This window comes from Ciconia boyciana, chromosome 2, assembly GCF_034638445.1.
Source record: "Ciconia boyciana chromosome 2, ASM3463844v1, whole genome shotgun sequence".
NCBI classification, from domain to species: Eukaryota; Metazoa; Chordata; class Aves; order Ciconiiformes; family Ciconiidae; genus Ciconia; species Ciconia boyciana.
This window is the reverse complement of record NC_132935.1, coordinates 147,060,223-147,081,939: the sequence shown is the minus strand read 5'-3', so window position 1 is coordinate 147,081,939 and position 21,717 is coordinate 147,060,223. Positions and strand designations below refer to the sequence as shown.

General features: G+C 36.5%; 1 protein-coding gene across 1 annotated transcript in view; it reads right to left on the bottom strand.

Moving 5' to 3' along the window:
• MALRD1 (MAM and LDL receptor class A domain containing 1) overlaps nucleotides 1-21,717 on the bottom strand; it is a 291,485-nt gene that overhangs the window by 198,962 nt on the left and 70,806 nt on the right. Inside the window, exons 18-20 of the mRNA XM_072851516.1 lie at nucleotides 10,432-10,519; nucleotides 7,424-7,600; nucleotides 4,812-4,989 (exon numbers count right to left, since the gene is read on the bottom strand). Coding sequence (XP_072707617.1) covers nucleotides 4,812-4,989; nucleotides 7,424-7,600; nucleotides 10,432-10,519 — 443 coding nt within the window. The remainder of the gene's footprint in view (nucleotides 1-4,811; nucleotides 4,990-7,423; nucleotides 7,601-10,431; nucleotides 10,520-21,717) is intronic.

The window sequence follows — 21,717 nt, the reverse complement described above, 5'->3', positions numbered from 1 at the left end:
CAACCACTTAGAGAACAAGCATATACTAAGCTGCACCTTGTTCAAAAAAGACTGCAGAGGAAAACCTGTTTTCTGAACCTTGATTATCTGAATTCTTATTATCTGAAAAATTCCTAATTAAACAAAAAAGGATTACAGAATAAATTGTCACAGACATTTTTATTTTTTTGTAAATGACTCAGTCAAGACTTTCAACAAGTCTTTAATTATTTGTAGTAATATAAATATAATAATAAATATAAAAATAGCAGTACATTACTTTGATCTTCCTGGGTAGATAGAAAGGCTAAATTTACGTTTTTAGAAAAATATTTGGCTGAATCACTTTTGTAACAGAATATGTGCTTTAAATATCTGCTGGGCTAACTGTAAGCATCTTCCCGTAACTTCTGCATTGCATGTCACTCTAGAGAAGATATTGTCTCCATATGAGAGTACGTGCACTTATGAAACATGTGTAGGATAATCCAAGTGAAGAAGTCATCTTCTAGCCTTTGAATGAAATATCTGCATATAGCACACAAGTGTCTCAAGGGCTATATCTAAACATCACATAGGCAAAGCTATCCCAACATCAGAAAAGGATTTTAAAGGGATTGGTTTTGGATATAAAGCACTCCTTGAATCAAGAAGGTGGCTGGAATGAAGAATGAAGTACTGGCACAAAGCTAGTCGGAAGACAAGACAACTTCCAAAAAGCTCTCCTACAGCGGTCAAGGAAGTAGCTGCCTGTGCTGAGAGCGTCGGGAGGACTGAGAGCTCGCGCTGTCTTTTTGGTAGCACAAGGCAGCTACTGAAGTGACTGGAGGAGGGGTGGTCCTGGCTCCTCTCATCCTCCCGTTTGCAACTCTACAGTTTGGCTTTGACTTCCAAATTTGCACCCTTCCACCTAGGGACTAGAATGCTGCTGCAGCAATGATTTTCCCTTTGTTGTTCTTATTGGTTGTTTCATGCCCTTGCACCTCACAAATCCTAAGACAGTTCAGTCCTGATGAAATTGTATAGCTGTTATGGAAAAAGAGTTATAGGGAAGTTTATATGGAAAAAGAAATATGCTGTACTGGAGAGGATCCTCATCTGTAAAACACCCTGTTGCTTCTCTTCCTGCTTGGCCACTGGAGACAGTTTTCCCTCTATCTCCTTTGTTTTTTTACAAAGAGAAAAACTTACCTTTAAAGTCAATGTTTCCAGCTATGGATGCTCCAAATAAAGCTTGGTGCATACAAGGCTGTCTCAATATTCTTTGCACAACACTTTCCAGGTCATAGTTGATCAGGTCTCTGACCCCTTCACACAAGCTATTCCTTAACTGGACTTAACTATTTTGGAGACTACGTAGTATTTACCATGTACTCAAAAATGCATTTCAATGTAGATTTCAATGCTCTGCCAGGCTCAATGGCACAGAACAAAGGCGATTTGTACATGCGATATAATAGAAATGTTTTTGAGTTTTGGTTATATCAGCTAAGTGAAATGCAGTAGGGAAAAAAAAAGAAGTTCCTTCAAGTAGTTAAATTCAGCTTTCTCCTTTCCAATGTTTCATGGGTAGTGTCCTGTGGGATTATAATTTTTTTCACCTATTTTTAAGTTCTTAGACTCTCAAATCTAAAACTTGACTGCTGAAAAAACTCCTGAGCTTAAGTATATTACTTAAAGCCTTTAATTTTTCCTATTTTTCCCTGTGCTAAATTCTGATAATGACTGTCTGAAAAGCAAACACAAAAACAAGACAGATGTGTTAAACATATGGTTATCAAGGGAGCTATTTACACAGCAATAATTATCATGTGAGCTTAGAATTTTAGCTCCACATCCTTTTCTGTTTTGATTCATTAGCTTTGATGACAGATTTGGGTATGAATTATCACATCAATTAAGTACCTACAAAGTTTTCAAATAACAGTTGTACCCATATATCATTAATAATGTCAAAGAATTTGCTACATCACTAACCAGTTTCTCTAAAATGGAAATAAATTTATGGAGTTATCCATGTGCTGATGTCTATTCTATACACTTGTTTAAGCCTACACAAATTGATACTTTAATTATTATAGCATTTAGAAACCTAACTGCAAAAGAGAATTCCCATTTGCTAACTGTATAAACATGCCATAAGAGCTCTACATTCATATACACATAATGGTCTTTTCCATGCACAATGCCAATGTCACCTACTTCTTTGCAAAACATGTGCCAGTCTTCCTCCAGCTCAAGCCAAGGACTGTCAGGCTGCCACAGCAGGCTCTCCTAATGGCTTCTATTCCTCCAGCCTTGGGCTTATATATGCACATACAAGCTGTTCTGTCCTCCATTTCTGAAGTCATTAGTTTCACTTAATTAATGTAATTACAGCTTCAAAGACTCACACCTCCACCTTACAATTCATCAGCCTACATGTGTCTAGCCCAAATACATATTCTATGGGAAACAGATGGTTTGAATCTCCAACTATTCACAGATATTTCTGCTGAAAAAACTCATTGTAAACTGCACTGTCACCCGCTCTTGCATCAGGATGAATCTAAACATTTATATACATAATCCTGCATGTTTTATTTTAGTAAGCAAACATACCGGATTACAGTATTACGGCTTCTCTCATCTAACTCCATGGAAATTTGGGCAAAATGGATGAGAAAATAAAACGAAACGTTGCAGGGTTTTAATTCAGCAAAACTGTTGCTCTGCGTCTCCTGCTGTAATTTGGAAGCATCATGCTCCCATTCTCTTCTATAGGCCAATAAACAAAGGAAATGGGGAAACAGTACAACCAAATTACATCTCATGTGAAACATCACAACAGCAATACATTTCAGTGTTGTCTGAAAACTGCAATCTCTATGGATCATTTACTTTCTCTTTTCATCAGTCCTTTTCAATATACTGTTAGTTGCATTAAACCCTGAAAATATGTTGAAAAACAGTAATACAGTAATACGATTTCATGTATCACTGTGCCAATGCAAATCTGTGAGAGGATTTACTAAGTACACATACGGTGCTGCTATGGGCTAATATATAACAATTAAATAGCAGTCAATGAAAGATTTGACAGCCAATTTATCATAAATAGTGGCTCTTTTTTACAGAATACACTTCCTTTATATATATATAATGTAGAGACCTTGAAACAGGTAGCACTGTAATTCTTTTTTGCTGTTGTTGAATGAGGATTTTTTGTGTCTATTTTTTTTGGTAAAAATATACAGCGATTTTAATGAAGTACACAGTGAAACTAATATATTGAGCTGATTCTTTTATAGTGATATAAATAGTCTCAGGCTGAGTAAATGCAATATACTCTCATTTTAAAGTAGTAGCAATATAGCAAAGACTCTGTTGGAGTGGTTTTAATTTAAAGTCCATTTCTGCACTCTGTGGACTATTGTCACAGAAAGTAAACATGCGTGTCACTAGAACTAGGCAAGTATTTTTCTGTTCAGAAGAATGATGCTGTACAGAAAGGTCCTTATTAGATGAATTGAAGTTGTACGACATTGAAAGCTGTTTGTGCTTAATACATTTGCTAGTCATGTGTAGGGATTTTGTTTCAATAAATCTTAACTGTTATTTTTAACAGGAATATAAATTGCATTAATGCATTTTTTCTCTTTTTTAATCACATTTCTTACTTTAAAAACAAAACAAAACAAAACAAACAAGTAACCCCAAATCTCCATGGAAAAAAGCTAATTTTTGCTCCTTGAGACAAATCAAAGGAATGTCTTTGGGAGGAGTTAGTAATTATCATAAACAATCTACCTAGAATCCAAAATTAATTAAGAAATCTTTACTGAGATAACAGAAATATTTTTCATTTTACTATGAAGTGATATAATTTCTCAGAAAAATGGTAAAATATCAACGAAACTGAATTTAACTCTAACTACAGTCGTTTTGAACTGCATTAGTTAATTACTAAATGACAGCAGAATTCACAAGACCCATTGTTGGGGTAATGAGTACTGCCCACCCTTGGGCAAAACAGCCGGGATAACAATAGCTAGAAAAGTGAGTGTACATTGTCTGTGTGAATAAAGACCGTCTGAGAAGGCATCCACCCAAAACTGATCAAGATGATGACCACCATCAACTAAATTAAACAGTTGCCAGTGAATTGCAAAGATAGCTTTCAAACAAACGAGAAGTCAGCTTGAAAAGAAATATAGAAGTAAGATGAAAATTTGTAATAGTGGGGAGAGATTATGGAGTGGAAACAGCAGCAGCCAAAACCTGGTTTTGACATGCCAGAGGTCATCTTGCTGGTGCCACAACCACTGCATAGATGAGACAGAGCATGGTCCCCACTGGATGCTGCAAAAAGCCTGCATCCAGCTGGTGGGCTGACAGTTTGGGGTGCTACAAGGAGGGCTGATTTCTCATGGCATATGTATTAACAGATTGTAGGCAGCGGCATGCGTACACATAAAGCTGGAGCAGCCATGTCTCCAAACTTGCTTTCCCATAAGGGGGAACATGCTTGTACCCCACATGTCCTCTGGGAGAGGGAGTACACATGTGTTTCTCTGGATGGGGAGGTGCTGAAACTTTTGGGAATTACTTATAGAAGAGTGATTAGAAATTTGTACCTGTTTATTAACATTTTGTATTTTGATTCATCTGTTGCATTGATGCTATTGATCCTGCATCTCTACTTCACTGATTGTCAGTTAATTACATGCCATTAAAAAAATCGGTAAACTGCTTCAATACTGTGAACTGAGCTGTTTTTCCCCCAACAATCCATACATGACTAAAGTCACACAGTCCAAGAAAGATTCAAGTACCTGAAAAATTGTACTCACGTAGTATGATCAATTAATGGGCAGTGTTTTTCTTGCCCAGGGTAGAGATTTGCCCCTCTTCCAAGTTCCCACTTGAATATGTTTGTGGTATGGATGGAATAATTTCCTGACATCTGTTCCAAGGCTGGTTGGTACCATCCACACTGTTTTTTATCTTCAAAGTCACAGACTTCCATAACTTTAGAGATGAACAGTGAATACTTTAAGTTTATATAAAAATTGGAAATAATTAATTGATGTTATGATAAAGTAAACAACATGGCAATAGAAAGGATTCAATTTATAGTATCCATCAATACTTACACAGTACTAACATGCATAGCTTTTCCTCTATAGATAAAATATCAATTATATTTTCTATGTTCTTTTCTATTAGGCAGATTTTAATTTGGGGAATATACCAATTCTTTTGCACCTTGGTATCTACCTTTGTGTGTGTTCTGACCAGCTTGCAGGCCATTCTAATAATCTGTTGTGTGATACACACTGAAATGCATGTAAAATTCATCAGCTACAAATCTGCCTGCTGCTGCATGGTTCTTTCTTCAGTCCTGTAGACTTATGACATTAGCAACTCATTGCACATTGTGTACAAAGTCCATGATCAAAACTCTAAAAAAACCAAACCAATATTTCAAGCAGTCCCCACAATACCCAAAAGCCACATAATAATGCAGCTATTTGGTATAGGTGTCAAATACTGAATTGTTATCTTACTAAATAAATATACAGCTGCCTGTGCCTCAGTTTTTAATTCCTGAGCCACTGGACAAGAAAAGTGAGCTCACTACTATCCCTCCCTCACAATGCATCCCCCTGTAAGATTATTTAGGGGAAAGAAACCCACTTATTTTCCACGTCTGCTATGAATATTCTCCAGTACATTTTTCTGAATACTTTGTCTAGGGCATCCAAGGTGAGTCTTGTCAACTCTCCAGAACTTTGAAACAGATTATTATAGTCAAGTCTAAGCAACTGCTGTGAGAATTGTTCAGGGAAACGAGAATTTGTTTTAACCCACGAAGATCAAATGCTGGTGTAGCTGATGTAACTTCTACATCAAGAAATCATAGTGCGTTAGGAGAATGTACCTGATGCTTCTTTTCCTGGAGGCTGAAAATGGTAGACTAAGGAGGGGGGTGTTTTGATTTATAGCTTGTACTATCTCCAGTAAGGAACCAAACCACAGCCAGTATGATCTCATGAGTTACCCATATAAAGATTTGTGATGTTTCCTGAGAATGATGAGTGGCATAGTATTAAGTGTTTATTCCCCTTTTTTAAGATGCTTTATAAATATTATGTTTCAAATGCCTCTGAGAAAGATAATCCCTTCCTGAGAACATATTTCTGCCCTCAGTCAGGACAAACTTAACTCTTATTCCAGCATTGTCATTCAAATGATAAATTGCCATCATTGCTGTAGCAATGGGAGACTTCAGACAGAGCAAATATGTAAAAGTGTATTCTCCACAGTATTTATCTCTCTCTCCAAAGGAAAGGATATTTTGTAAGATAATGTAAATTTCTGAGGGGGGAAAAAAATTCTCTCCGAAGGGCTCTGCATTTATTTTTCAGGGCAGAATTTCAACAGTTGGTGTTTTTCACACTATAGGAAGTTACTCAGTGATACTTATATATCAGATTCATTTTTTCCAGAGTTATTCCCACATAAGTAATAGGCAGAGGGATTCTAATGTTACTTTTCCTTATTGAGCCCTCAGCCCTTAGAGAGCTGACTGAGTTCCCTACACAATGTGTAATTAATGCAGAGTTTTGATCTTCAGTGAGAATAGTTTAGCTTGCAAAGGCTGATGAGGTTACTGTCTCTAGATGTCTGTCTCCCTCATTAATCAGCTTTGGTATAGCAGTATTTTCAAGTACTGTGCTTCAAGGCAAAACAAAGTAATTGATAGTTTCTTCTAAAATTCTATAGTGTGAACTGCTGCAACTCAGAAGCAATCAACGAATGTCTTAGACCTCTATGGCAACATGTGGTGACCCTGTCCATTGTCCCAGTTCCAGTGTTCCCATCTGACTATCAGAGCTTTAGGAATTTACAGGCCAGAACTCACTTATGTGTAGAGTAGGCTGAATTTCACAGTCATTGCTGCTGATGAAAATACTTTGTATAAAAAAAAACCCTAAACCCCATATTCATTGAAGTAGGCAAGGAGTGGACCCAAGTCTCCCAGATGTGCACCCCACACTTGAGACTGTATTCTCTCTTCCGGTCTGGACTAGTGAATATTTGAAAAATTTAAGTACGTCATAGGTCATTTAATTTGAGAAACTATGCTCACTTAAAAACATTGTCATGTATAGCTACCAGTCGTTGGGGAACTGAGGATTCCTTCCCCCGCCCCCATTTCAGTAGTAAGTTGAATTGGAATGTCAAGTCTGAATCAGCCCATTAGAAAGCAGAAAGTGCATAACATCTCAGATTCCCACATTAAGAGCAAAATGTTATTGTTTTTCTGGGGAAAATCACATTAAAAATAGCATGTAGGTGCTAATTCCAAATTGTAACGGTAAATACAAAATAGTTAAAGCAATGTGTTTAACAGCTGCAGACAAATACGGTACCAAAGTACAAGAGTTAGTACACTTACCACAAGCTGATTCATCAGACTTATCAGAGCAGTCAGGTCTAAAATCACACTTCTGGATCATCTGGATGCAATGGCCAGAGGCTCTACAGACAAAATCCTTCTCTGTGCAGTTGTTCATGGGGAGTGTGGCAGGAACTGAAGTTCCTGAAGTAGTTGTAGAGATTGTTGGCAAGTTTCCTTTGAAACATGAACCAAAAAGATGTTGAGCAATGGGACCAAGGCAGTCTAATTTTGTAATGATTTCTCCCCTTGCCACTCCCACCCTTTGTCAAGGGTATAGCTTTACTGGAAACATGCCTAGGTGGCCAAGTTGAATGACTTAAATGCTGCCCAGCAGGAAATGAACATTTCCTCAGTGGAAAGAACTAGGTTGGACACGCTAGCCAACCACCATTCATACAAGTTTTGACACTTGCAGGAATTTATTTACAACTCTTACCTGTCTTTCAAATTTGGATTAAGTCAGTGAGTCATTTAAAAAAACTAATGCCACGGAGACTGACAGAACAATCACAAAAGCTTAATTTCCCTGTGAACCAAGGCTAACAGATTATTCCTACGATAATGGCTTTTTTTTTTTAACATGTTGATTACTGCAAGTGACTGTGGAAATTACTATGTAACCTTCTTACCTTGTAATTTCATCACTGAAAAAATATTTTTTTCTCATTAGAAAAATTATTCTGAGGTCACCATCTTGTTCCACCACTTCCTTTATGTTTCATTCAAACTCATTACCACTTCTTTCCAATCAATTGTCTTTGCCTTTCCTCCTATTCTTTACTATGCACCTTTCTTCAGGCTTACTCTCATTTCTTGAAAACCCTTGCTATTATTGTCCATAAAAGGAATTTTCATTATATAATTCCTTCTTTAAATTTAATCGTTAATGAAATTATTAGCTGTAGTGCACAATGCACCTGAGCAATACACCTGAGTTAATTAAAAAGTACATGTGAAGGCTTTTTATATAAAATGTGGCTGGGACAGCAAGGAATTCTTTTTTTCCCCTGAGGCCTGGAGCACAGAGACTGATAATAAATTCCCCACGAGCAGGAGCCATTTCAACTTCATAAGGTAGGAAGTAAATCTATGACAACAAATGAGTTATACTCTGATCAAATGAATGATACTCCCATAATATCTTAAGACTCACACAAAAGACTTAGGGGAAGGAACCTTTTGAAGGAATAATTGTATGATATAATAAATGTATCTACAACTCATAATAATAGCAAGGGCCTTATTGGTCAGAAATTTTTAAATATAAATGCCACATTCAAGTCTCTGCTCCAAGTCTACTGGAACAGAAGAAATTTTGAACCTTCATGACACCTGAAAAGAAAGGAGACCTTCATGAACCTACCATAACCTTCACAACATTGGAAAATAAAGGAAAATCTGCTCCTTTTTCTCTTTTGAAATAATTCATTTTCTATAATGTATGACATACCATTTTGTCCAGAGCAAGCATCACTGAATAGCCTTTGGTTAGGGCATTCAAATGATGCATCAAAGCAGTATGCTCAAGTTTTGACATCTTTAATATTACTTATGAGGGACTTTACCACCAAGCTATCAAGCCCATGTCTCCCTGGTCAGTATTTGGTTATTTGAAGTGGAACAAGAGCAACTGGGCAGCTAGTGCTTAATTCTAGGGTGCAGGGACATGGGAACCCCGCTTTTTTTCCCTGATCAACTGCATTAAATATGGTGGAATATGCCATAGCTATTGACTATTTTGCAGACTATTCCCACAGTTTCTTTGACTCTTTTTTGGTTGTTGGGATTTTTTTATGGTGTGGAGGAAGTAAAATAGAGGGAGGACCCTGGAGAGTCTCAAAAATTGTTCTCAATACTAAAAGCGTTTTTAAAATGTACAGAACACAAAAACTGTTTCCTATTCAGCTCTGTCCATCATCATACTTGAGTATTTGTTTTATCTTTCCACACAAAATGAGCTTTTTTTTTCTTATTTATGAACTTTGAAACTCTGACCCTCTGTATTTTCCAACTTTCTTTTTGTTTATTTTTGAAAATTTTTTATATCTCATTTGAAAACATGTAGGGATTTTCTGATTAGCTCTTTTAATGTTTTCTTTCTCAAATATAAGGCATTGTACATTAACAGTATTTACAAAAAACTTCATATTCAAAATGTTATAACAAATGTTGTACACTGTATAAACTTGGTAAAATGTGAGATAATTATCTGCACAAGAAATATGCCATATACACTTGATATTCCTAGTAGACCTAATTATATCTACAAGAAATTTGTGGAGTAGCAGAATAAAATGCATCTGCACTAGGGTGCTTTAGAGTTAGTGCTAGGATACTAATATTCAGACACTGTTCTAAATTGTTTGCTTTTCTACAGCCCTATTATGACTGTACATCAACTGTCACACCATATATAACACTGTAATGCCTGCTGCAGCTAACACTACTCCTCTTAAAATCCCTTCTGTGATGAATTGACAGGTCTGGAATCTGGTGTCTTGAACTACATGTATCTTGGGATATAATATTTTACAATTCTGTAGACATTGTACTACCCTGTACTAGCAATGACTTCTGAGGACAGGGTGCTCTATCATCTGAACTGTTTGTGTGCTGTAACGTGAGAGCAATTGGCACAGTAAAAACATTAAGGATTATTAGGGGGAGGCAGAAGGCTGTATCAAACTGAGTTTGCTGAAAGAAAGGTCAGTTTGTTTACACACAGTTATGTTTCTTTTTCCTTCTAAGAATCAAGATCTCAAAGAGTATGGAAGCTGCATACTTCCTACTGAGGGTCTCTTTTGGACCTTATGTGCACAGCAGAAACTATTTTGTGCTGAAGCCTGGGTATGAGGGTCTGAGAACCAGGCAAACAAGTCTGGATTTCCTTGTCCTCCAAGAGGCACAGGTTGATCTGGTTTTTGCTTTTCCAGTACCAATATTTACAAATGACAGCAAAGAATCAGCTCACATCTAGGAGATGTACACTTTAATTCTGTTCTTACCATTGTAAAGAGTACAGCCTAGAAAAGACATGTCATCAAGCCCAATGTCTCCAGTGAAACCATCTCCTACGGTAGCTTTCACCAAGATCTAGGGAAACAAGAATTACAAAAGCATTTTCCAGTGTATAGTAGACTTCCTCTTCTCGTTAAATATTTCATATCAATTGATAGAGGAGTCATTTACCATGTTTCACACTTAAAATGAGATTAAATTTGTTCTAGGGGATATATTCTATTTAGTGACACTTTACGAAAGAGACTAATTATTATCAGCTTTCACTGGTGGCCACATTAATCACAGTGAACCATAACAGAATGGTTGGCTTCACAATCATGTAAGTCCACTGAAACATCATTGTGATATAAAATGATGGCAAGACATTATCATAAGTGACATATTATGATTAGCTCCTTTGGTACTTATTGTAATAACTTTAATCATGATTAATTATAATAACATTCATGTGAATAAATTATATACCTTTATACAAATCCCACTGTGATGAAAACAATTAAGTTGGTTAGAGATGTGCTATGGAACGTTTTAAAGAAAAATATTCTACTTTTTCATTAGAGTTGTCAATGCTGTATACGCTTACTTTCTCATTATTGTCTACTGCCAAAGAATGGGAGAGGTTAGTATTTGTGAAATACTCTGTGGATGACTGAATAAGCCTCTTTTCTTCTGACTGTTGCTGAATGGTAAAAATCCAAGCAGGTGATTAGAGAAAGATACAGGAAGAATTTTCTTAATTTAACTAATTTATAAATCCTTATTCATAAAAATAAAGCCTGCTCAAACCATACTTTTAAAAAAAAGATTAATAATTGTTTTTGCTGATCCAATGGAGTTCAAATATTAAAGTTATTTCTTTGCCTTTTTTTTTAAAATACTTATGTCACATCTTACACACACACACATTCAAGCTTCCAGATTATTCTAGAATGCTGCATAAAATTTCAAATACATTTTTTACCATTTGTTCTTCAGTTCAATAGACAATTCCTACAAAGGAATGAACTATAAATAGCGGTAAAAATACTGCAATACAGCTTCACAGTACTGTTAGTTCTAATATTTTTGTTGTAATTTACTTATTTGCAATTTTATTTGCAAAGAAAGCTTATTTTCAACAAGTAATGAAACACTGCTCAAAGATGCAAGGCACTTCTGTGTAGATAGGTGTTTCAATTCTTTTGATCAAATATCATTGATATTCTGGAAACATCCTCACATCAAATGTCATTTCAAAAATATATGCTTGCATTTTACATTTCAGTATTTCTTTTGTCCTGTAGTAAATTAAGTCCTGCAAAGTATTTCCAGTTTCAGAAGTCAGCACTGTGTATTAAACAAGCTTCTCAGTAACTTGAGGAAAATAAGAGAATCCATCTACACACTAAGAACCGTTGTTCACCTGGCACGTACGCAGAGCTTTTATAAGTCACACTTTAAATTTATTAACATGTGACAGGAGGAAAAAATACTTAAAAGGTGCAAGGAATGGCCTTAACACTGTAAAAGTGAGAGAATAATATCAGTCTTAATATGTTAACACTGACAAATTTGTTTCTGCTATTCTGAAGTTGCAAGTGAATAGCAGATTTATAACTGATTCTGACATCACCAAGGTAAATAAAAATGATTACACTTCATTTATAGATTTTGTCCATTAGACAAAATAAATGAGTATGCTAAAAGATGATGGATGGATGTCCTTTACTATGGATATGCTGAAGACAGATTATTTTAGCATAAAATGAACCTAATGTGAATGACAACAGTAAATGACAGCATTGCTTCTTACTGCTCTCATCTCAGTATGGGATTCTTATTTTTCTCTCAGAATATCTACAAATATTCTTTACAATATTACTCCAGTCTTTTGTTTCCTGTTTAGGTTAAAATGGGGGTAATGCTACAGTATCGGTACCAAGAGCATAAAAATGCTTAGAAACAGCACAAATCGAGACATCTATTATTTGGAAATGCCATGCAAGAAAATCTATTATTCCAAAATGACAAAACTCCTTCCAGTGTAATTTTGACTGGCAAACACACAGCAGTTTAAATAAAATTTTGACTTTGTTTTAAAAGCATGAATGATTAACTACTCATAATTAATTACTCATAAATGAGCTAAAATTCAGACAAAGAGGCAGAGGGTTTGTTAACTCAACTTACACAGTTATTACTAATACGAACCCAAGCCCCCTCAAAACTACACTATTTTTCTGTGGGATTGTGCTCTGCTCTGACGGATGTTAACCAGTAGGTTGAGGGGCTTCTCTCCCCGTAGCTCCCTGTGCCCGTCTTCCCAGCCTTGACATTCACACAGTCTGAGGCCATCCTTATGTATCATCTTCCACCAACCTTTCCCTGGAGGAGGTTGCACTCCTGCAACTTAAGAAGGAATACTTTTATTAAGGGTGTGAAAATATCCAAAGATAGAAGTGGCAGGACACAGTTCTGCAGGGGTAATTCAATTCAGAATACTTCTTTACTGTTACGATGATGATTATGATTGTATTACTTAAAATCTCCTCACCCAAATTATGGTTTTTTTATTTATTTGTGTGCTTACTTGGGGAGTCTGACACTTTGGCATATAGCATGAACTCGGTAAGTAACACAGAAAATGTAACAGAGGTGTAGGTATATGTTCTGATAGACTTAAAACTGAAAATAGGACCAATTGATGAGTTAGTGCTGCAGTATAAAACTTAGTCTCTCTGCAGCTGTGGTTAAACATTGACCACTTTAATTAATTTGCCAGCTGAAATTCTGCAAACTTCATAAGCTATTATTAAACAACCTCCAGGGAACTCATCTACCATGAAGCTCATTTCACATCTCATTTATTATTTGAATGAGGATAAATAGTTCCCAATTTCTTCAGTTTCCAGAACTCGAGAGATCCAGTCTGAATGAAATCTATAAAGGTAGCAAAAGGTATGCTACGTAAAAAAGGGGGAAAAACCCCTCCATGAAAAGCAAAATGTATTAGAATGACACTCTATATACAGGAAAGCATTGATCCCTTAAGATTTTGAACAAAATAGTTTTTTTGGAAGGGTGAAAGAACATTATGACAAATCTTAATAGACGAATTACAATGGGTAATACTGTTCTGTAAAAATGTTCCATTTCTACAGTAATGCTCATTTCTGTCACTAGCCAATTCCCACTGAAGGTTAGCAAAATAAAATCTTAATTTCCATACAAGCATAGTTTAAGGTAGAACGGAATTAACTCCAAAAACTGTGAGGTATTAAAAATCCTGAATATTTCTGAATGTCTAGGAAATAGTGATATTAGTTCTAACGTATTTACCTAGTAATATAGCCAAACAATATCTCAGGTTTGTCACAGGAAGTGTCAACTGTGTTACTTAGTGATTTTATTAGTAGTTAGGGCATACTAATTTTGACTAGCTGTGATTATTTCTGGCAAGAAACCATGTGGCTTGGTTTGAAGAGGAAAGAACAACCACACAAGTGGATAATAGTACAAATAACCAACAGAACACTTTGTCATCAAAAACTTTTGTCATAACTTACTGAAAACAAATGCAGGATTAAAAGTCATATACCTTTCACTGAAGTAAACTACTCCTATGTTTTAATGCTATGTATAAATAAAGGAAAATGTCTCATAACTTTTCATCAAGAAAAGTAACCAATTTCTTATGAGAAGATGGACCTTTTGTAATTACAGATAAAAGACAAGCCATAGAATCACAAATTGTGTGAAATCTGTATCAAAATTTGTTGCTTTAAAACTCCTTTTTATCAAGATATCTTCATCCAACAATCATGTCACAATAAGTCTTCACTGCAGGACGATTTTTTCAAGAACACATGAACGTATTCTTACAATGATATCTCAAGAAATACATAAAAAAGCGAAACCATTTACCAAGCAAACACAATTTTTTCAGAAAAAAATGTAATTTAAAAAAAATCTGAGAAATTTAGATTTAATTTTGACTTCTTGAGTTATTAGTTCATGTCAAATAATACTTATTGGCTTCTTTGAAAAGTGAGTCCAAACATGGTACTTTATTCCTCCCTGGTTTTGTTTCTCTGTTTCCTCAGCTGCCATCAAAGGAGTAGGCACTGTGGGACCTGAGACCATTTCCCAAATCTCTCGCCTAGGCATCCAGTAGTTGCATCCCGACTACGTTTTCCTCTGTACTTTCTGCACCATGTTTTCTGTTGGGAAAAAAACTGGGGTGCACTGGCAGAAGAGGTGCCATAGCATATTCCAGCTTTCCCCCTCATGGGGGAATTGACTAGGCAATCGGGGCTACCACTCACAGCATGGAGCCCTTCTGTCCCCAAAAGCGAGCACAAGTGGAGACAGCCCATCAGCTGCTGGAAAGATTATCAACATTAGGTCACCACAACATTTTAACGATACATGTAGAAAAGCTCGAGATTCCACTGCCGATCTTCAAAGCCCATCAGCCCCTTCCTTTTGTGTCCATTAAAAATGCATTAGAAGTTAATGTCTCAAGACTTCAAAAGTTGAAATAAAGTCCTTTCATACAGGTGTCCAAATGAATTCTTACCAATGATCATAAGGACATACACACCAAATATGAAAAATCTTGTGTCAAATATTTGATGTTTTACAGTGCTTGGTTTTACAAGATACTGAAAAACACTAGTTCTAGTTCAGTAAAGCACTTGATCACACTCCACTATAAGCTTGTGAACTCTCATGCTGATTTATGTGTTTTCCAAGCATTTCTCTAAAGTGCAGGGAAGAATCACATTTCTATCCTATTTCAGACTCTTCATTGATGTCGGTGGGACTGCTGACAAGCATAATATTAATAACTGTTTACATGTTCTGGGTGTCAGTACTTTGCTGTATTGAGGCCACAAAACTTCACTCAAGAGAAAAGATCTTGTTTTCACTCTGTGATATTAATGTTGGAATAATTATTGCAGAAGTAGTATATAGTCAGTGTCTAAAAATTTCTGAGATTCTAGCTTTATAAAACAACATGGTTAGCCTGCCCACTTGGGAAACATCTATCTAGTAATTATAATGGTGAAGCTATATTTAATCCAATTTAAGGTCATGGTTAGTTTTGATTTCATCTACAAAGATTTACAGAAGTCTCCTCTATTTCACAAGATTATTGCAGAATTAGATTATTTTCAAAAGCAACCCAGATTGTAAATATGAAGTGTTAAAAAACCCACCACACCCAAACCCACAAAAAACACAGAAAAATGGACAAACCCCCCTTTAAATCTGAAGATATTTTTCAGTCTCAAAATTGATTTAATTTCTGTTCAGTTGGCTACAGGGGCCCAAAAATGCATATATATCCTTTAGCAATTCTACTTTTTGTAATATTAAAAATGTAAATGTTTTCTTTCCCTAAAGAGGATGGATGATGATTTTTTTTAATTACTTAAAAATCACTAAGTAATGAAAATGCTTGATAGATAAGGGTATACTCACACAATACTAAAACATCCATGGTTAACTGGGCAAGGCCAAATCTAGTCCAAAAAGCCGCCCCCAAAGGTACTGTAAATTTTCTCCCACATATAAGGTACAAGTCCCCCTAGTGTTCGTGTATAAATTTATGGGGTTTTTTTTAGAGCACCAGTCATTTCTGATAGCCTTGCGGTTAATTATGCAGACAGTTTAAGGATCCAAAGGTTGGATTTAACTGATAGGCTGTTTTGACAAGGATACACACAAGTGAAAGTGGGTGAGTTGTAGTATGGGAATAGCAAAGCAATGGCAAGGCTGATGATGTTCTTTCATGATCAGCCTTTACTGACTCTAATCATATTATGGGTACCCTGAACTACTTTCAGATGGAATCTCATCACCTGTCCTTTACCATAAATGTGTTTTTGCTGCTAGGGCAATCTTCCATGACAGGTGTATGCAGCTTCAGCAGCTTACACACATATTCACTTATACGCTACATAGATTCTTTCTTTCTCCCAACCACCATTTCCCCAGGTTTTAAAAATAAATAAATATATAAATAAATAATAAAATTACAGGATTCTGGCTGAGTTACTATGTCAAATTCCTGGGATTTGTGGTCCTAAAAGCTGTGTCCCACATTAACCAGGATGGTCTGTTATGAACTGAGTACCTTTGTCCCTCCTTTTTGTACCCTGGAACATATCACAATGTCAAGGGCTGCATAAAGACATCTCCACATCTCTATCCAGAGAAGCCTGGTTAGGGCCTTCATGGACAGACTTATATCTGATCTATGTATGCTTACTGCTAAGGCAATTCTTCCATGCTGAGCTAAGGAATATTCTGAGAGAAGACATGCATCATTTTCTTTTCAATGCTTATGAAAACATTTATGCCAGCAACTAAGTCAATTATCTGTTTAGCAGCAAATGCTAGTGAGCAAGGGGATCACTATTACATGTTTTGCCTAAAGGTGTGGACCTTTCCTTATCCAAAGGATCTTGCCTGACTGAGGTAGTAAGTTATACAGAAATGCTGCTCCTACATCCACATATATGGCCTTAACCTCCCAAGGTAAGAAAACAATAACATAGGGATATCATCAAAACATATGACTTGCCATGAAATCCTGTCTTTGTTAAAGATAACAAGAGTTTTGCTATATACTTCAGCGGGAGTAGAATTTCTACATTGTTTCTTAATTCTGCTATAAACATACTCAAGAAACATAGAAAGCATATAAAAAAAATATTAAAACCCCCTGTGTTTGGTGTAAAGCATAGAACTATGGAAGGAGACTTAATTAAAGCTTCAGTTAAGTACTGCTTTCCTGTGATCTTCTTGTTACCTTTTCAAAGATGGCTTCTAGATCCAGTAAAGGAATGAGAAAAAGTCACTAACATTTTCCTTCTCTTTGCAAAGTTATCCAAGTCTCATTTTCTGTTCAGCAATTCCTGCCAAGTAATATAGTAATATCAATAGCAAATTTACGACACTACTCTTAATTTTCAGGAAAGCAAAATTCCTGCTTTACATGATTCCCCTCAGTTTGGGTTGTGGGTTGTGAAAGGTAGTTAAAATCTTTAATTCCTGCAGGTTTTCCATGTTTAATATGTGGGCAGTACTTGACAGTTCATTGGCATATAGAAATGTGATTTCTACCTTGTGTGATTTCCTTTGAGCTTCCTGAATGTAAATAGGGAACAAAGGTAAAACATATCCATCCCTGCCCCTGTTGTCCCCTCCCCCCCAAAAAAAAAATTGCAAGGAAATGACAGATGTGAAATACAAAATACATTTTTGACTGGAAAAAGGCACTGTTAATATAGCTTAGAAATTCTTATTCTTGGTCTCCTTTGTGCATACATTGTGACTTTATGACATCATGACAAGTCTTCCACTGCATACCAATAAAATAACAATGTAAAGAATAAACTATTTCTATTGCCACAGAGTGGAGTATAGTTTCATAATATTAAGTACTGTACTAGCACTAAACAAAAGGGCAATTTCTTTTCCAAAGAACTGAACTAAAAACATGCAATTATCCCTGAAGGTTTGCACAACAGACAATATATTTTCCTGGTTTCTCATGTGATTTCCTCGTTTTCTGTGCTCTGAAATCTACTTGTCAAAAATGACAATACTGATGTTCAAAAATGACTTTAAAAAATCACACTACTTTTTGCCTTTCAAACTTATTGCACTTCACCACACACATTTTCAAGACATAAATTCTCTGTATTTCACTGAACAGACTTCACTATCAACACAAAGTTCACCACCAACCACAAAGTCTTATGGTTGTTTTTCATTCGTTCCCACAAGTGTCCCAGTTCCCTCATTGTCCACTCTACGTGCATATTGTTTCTCACCTAGATTGTGGACTGGTGAAGAAACCTGAACATGAATTGTCCAAACTAGAGTCTACACAAGATCTGCATGAAGTATGGATATGAGATGGACATGACATATGCCAGCTTTGGTTCCTGGCCCACTATAGTCCTCCAAGGCAGGCCTTGATCCTGGTCATGAGGACAGGACATGGTGGAGAAGCCTAGGTTATACAAGGGCAAGTATTAAACCTGTCACACCAAAAGGCATTGATACTTCAACAGTACAGACGTGAAGTAATTCACATGATTTGGCCCGACATCAGCATCCTCTGGCACAGCTCCCAAACACCCTGTAACCATCTCTGCACATCATAGCCTGCCAGGACACATTCTAACAAGACCTGACAGTTAAATATCAGTAACACAACAACTCTTTTGGTTTTGGTGGGTTTTTTTAGCTAGCTAACATAGATAAGTAGGTTATATACTGGGCTGCATAAAAAAAAAATGTGGTCAGCAGGTCGAGGAAGGTGATTGTCCTCCTTTACTCTGCTCTCAAGAGACCCCACCTGGAGTACTGCATCTGGCTGTGGGGTCCCCAGCATAAGAAATACATGGACCTGTTAGAACAGGTCCAGAGGAGGGCCACAAAAATGATCTGAGTGCTGGAACACCTCTCTTATGAAGAAACACTGAGAGAGTTAGGGTTGTTTAGCCTGGAGGTTTAACTGAAAGAGGATAGATTTAGATTGGACATAAGGAAGAAACTTTTTATGATGCGGGTGGTAAGACCTTGCAATAAGTTGCCCAGAGAAGTTGTGGATGGCTCATCATTGGAAGTGTTCAAGGTCATGTTGGATGGGGCTTTAAGCAACCTGATCTAGTGAAAGATATCCCTGCCCATGGCAGGGGGTTTGGACTGGATGATCATTAAAATCCCTTCCAACCCAAACCATTCTGTGATTCTATGACTCTATGATCATTGAAGAATTATAAAATGTGGTAACAGTCCCCTGCCAAAATTAATCTATTAGCCAATTAATAAACAAACACTCCAGAGGCAACTACATACCAAACTGTATAGGTTAGCCACCAACCACAGGCTTTACATTGCCATAGTGAAAATAAAACTGAGAATGATTACTATAAACAGATCAGAAACCAACTGCTCAATGTAAATCTGAAAACCAAAGAGCAGTGTGCAACATGCAAGCAGGTATCATGGATGAAAGAAGCCAACACACAGATCAGAGATTAAGAAAAATAGCCAGTGCCCAGAAAGAGAAACACCAAACTGCAGCAAGTATGGCTGGATATCCATGTATTTGGAGCAGAACTGGAGGAGCAAGATGCAACAGAAGCATGTGGTAATCTTTAGAGGATTAAATAAAAAATAAAAAATCCGTGAATACTGATCTCGGCAGACTATTAGCAAAAGTGCAAAGGAGAAGAGTAGGAGAAGAAAGATGAGGAATGACAAATTGAAAGCTGTAATTGAAGCTGTTGCTAGAGTGGAAATCCAAGATAACTAAGTCCTTGTGTGAAAATCACTACCAGGGAATGGATCAAAAGCAATAATGCAACAATGATCACAAGTGGGTATTAGAGGTGTAATATACTTCTTAGAGAAATCCTTGATAAATTCAGAGCTGCTTTCAACACCAGGTTTTAATGAAAGATATGTATCTGACCAACTGAACATTAACAAACTCCTACTGGTATGCCAGCACACACTGAAAATGAGGCCCTGAACAAGGAAGCAAGCAGACAATCAAATCAAGGCAGAAGGCTAACAACACTTGACAACAATAAACCTGGTTCAATAAAGGTGAAAGCAATTGCAGAAAATCTGGAATCATAGTTAGAATATCAAAAAGGGCAAGCCTTTTGATGTACCAAAAGCTGTCTGCAGCACAATGCCTCACAGCGTGAGGACAGATGTACCAGAGGTTAGGTCAGCTGTCCAGCTAACTGGAGTGTGAGTCTCCCAGTGGACTGCTGGCACATCCACGATGAGAACAAAACAGGCATGCAGTGGTAGCTCCCAAACTCTTTGCAGCATATCACAGGTGGGAGGTTATACCATCACTGTTGTGCTAGTAGCCCTTAACAGACTTTTCTTTCAATAATTTGCCAAGTTACTTCTTGATCCCATTCATACTTCCTTGTATTGCTCTCGGCAATGAATTGTACAACAGACCATCCTAAAAGAGTATTTCCTTTTGATTTGATTGTGTTGCCTAATAATTTCACAGAGTACTTCTCATTCTCTGTATTCAGAGAAATCATTAATGATCATTCTCTATGCAGCTTCTCTATGACCCTGTTAATTGATGTTTCTCTGTTATATCTCCACCACCTCTCTTTCCAAGAGGAACACTCTTTATCCAAGTATTGTGGAAAGGGTCAAACTTTTTTACTTTAATTTTTTTTTTCCAGCTTAATGTTCCTAATGTAAGGTTAAATATGCAATTACTTTTTTTTGTTTTCTTAGGATATATAGAAGAAAGAGCACAAACTGTTCAGAACCAGTTTCCTTCTACCAACACTGTAAGTGGTAAGGATAAATCCTAGCTGCATGTGCTGATATCCAACTGTTAACAGGCCGAAACATGGTCTCCTTACAGTCCTTTTCACACTAGGAAACAGTACGTCTCTTTGGGACAATAAAAAGTTATGCGCACTCTTCCAGTGAAGCTGCATGCAAGAAGTAGAATATGGCTAAGTTTGATCAGCTCAATTTTCTGGAGTATACCAGTATAAGTCCAGAATTTCAACCTGACACTTACCAATTAATGATTAGAGAAGACTGAAAAACTCCTACACTTAAGTCGATGTACAAAAGTATTGACATTACAAGCCCCACTGAAAATTTTCCAGAGGTGCTGTGAAATATGATATGAGATATAGAACCTGTAGTTTCAATAGTTCTGATGCTTGTTATGCAGGAAAGGAAATTTGAAATTTTCTTACTTCAAGGATATTATAACTGACAAGGAAGCCTAGCAAGTCATTATCTTTTCTTAAATTGATACAAAGTGTATTTAGTCTACTATAACAAGTCTTGCTATATTATTCATGTATGAAATATAATTATCACCACTAGACATGCATGAAATAAAAACATTAAATTCTGAAACCTCACAATTTGCCATAGCACAGGCTTTTTGTTTGAAACAGAACTAAAAACAACTTTAAAAATAGTTTGTAAAGTAGAGTTATGCCAAAAAGTCTATTTTCCACTAGAACCCCAAGTTTTTCATTACAGAAATGGTGTGGGGGGGGGGTTGTTGATCAATCTGCTCTCTTCTCAGAAGAGTAATTGCAAGAAGCAGCTAGAATTGCAGAAGTAACTGAAGAGTGAGCTTTATGATCCTGTTTCACTTATTACAGAGCAGATCATCAGAATCCCCAAAGAAGAATCGCTATCTCATCTCACTGAGGAATGAAAAGGGAGGGAGTAGAGGGTGAGAAAGTAGATAC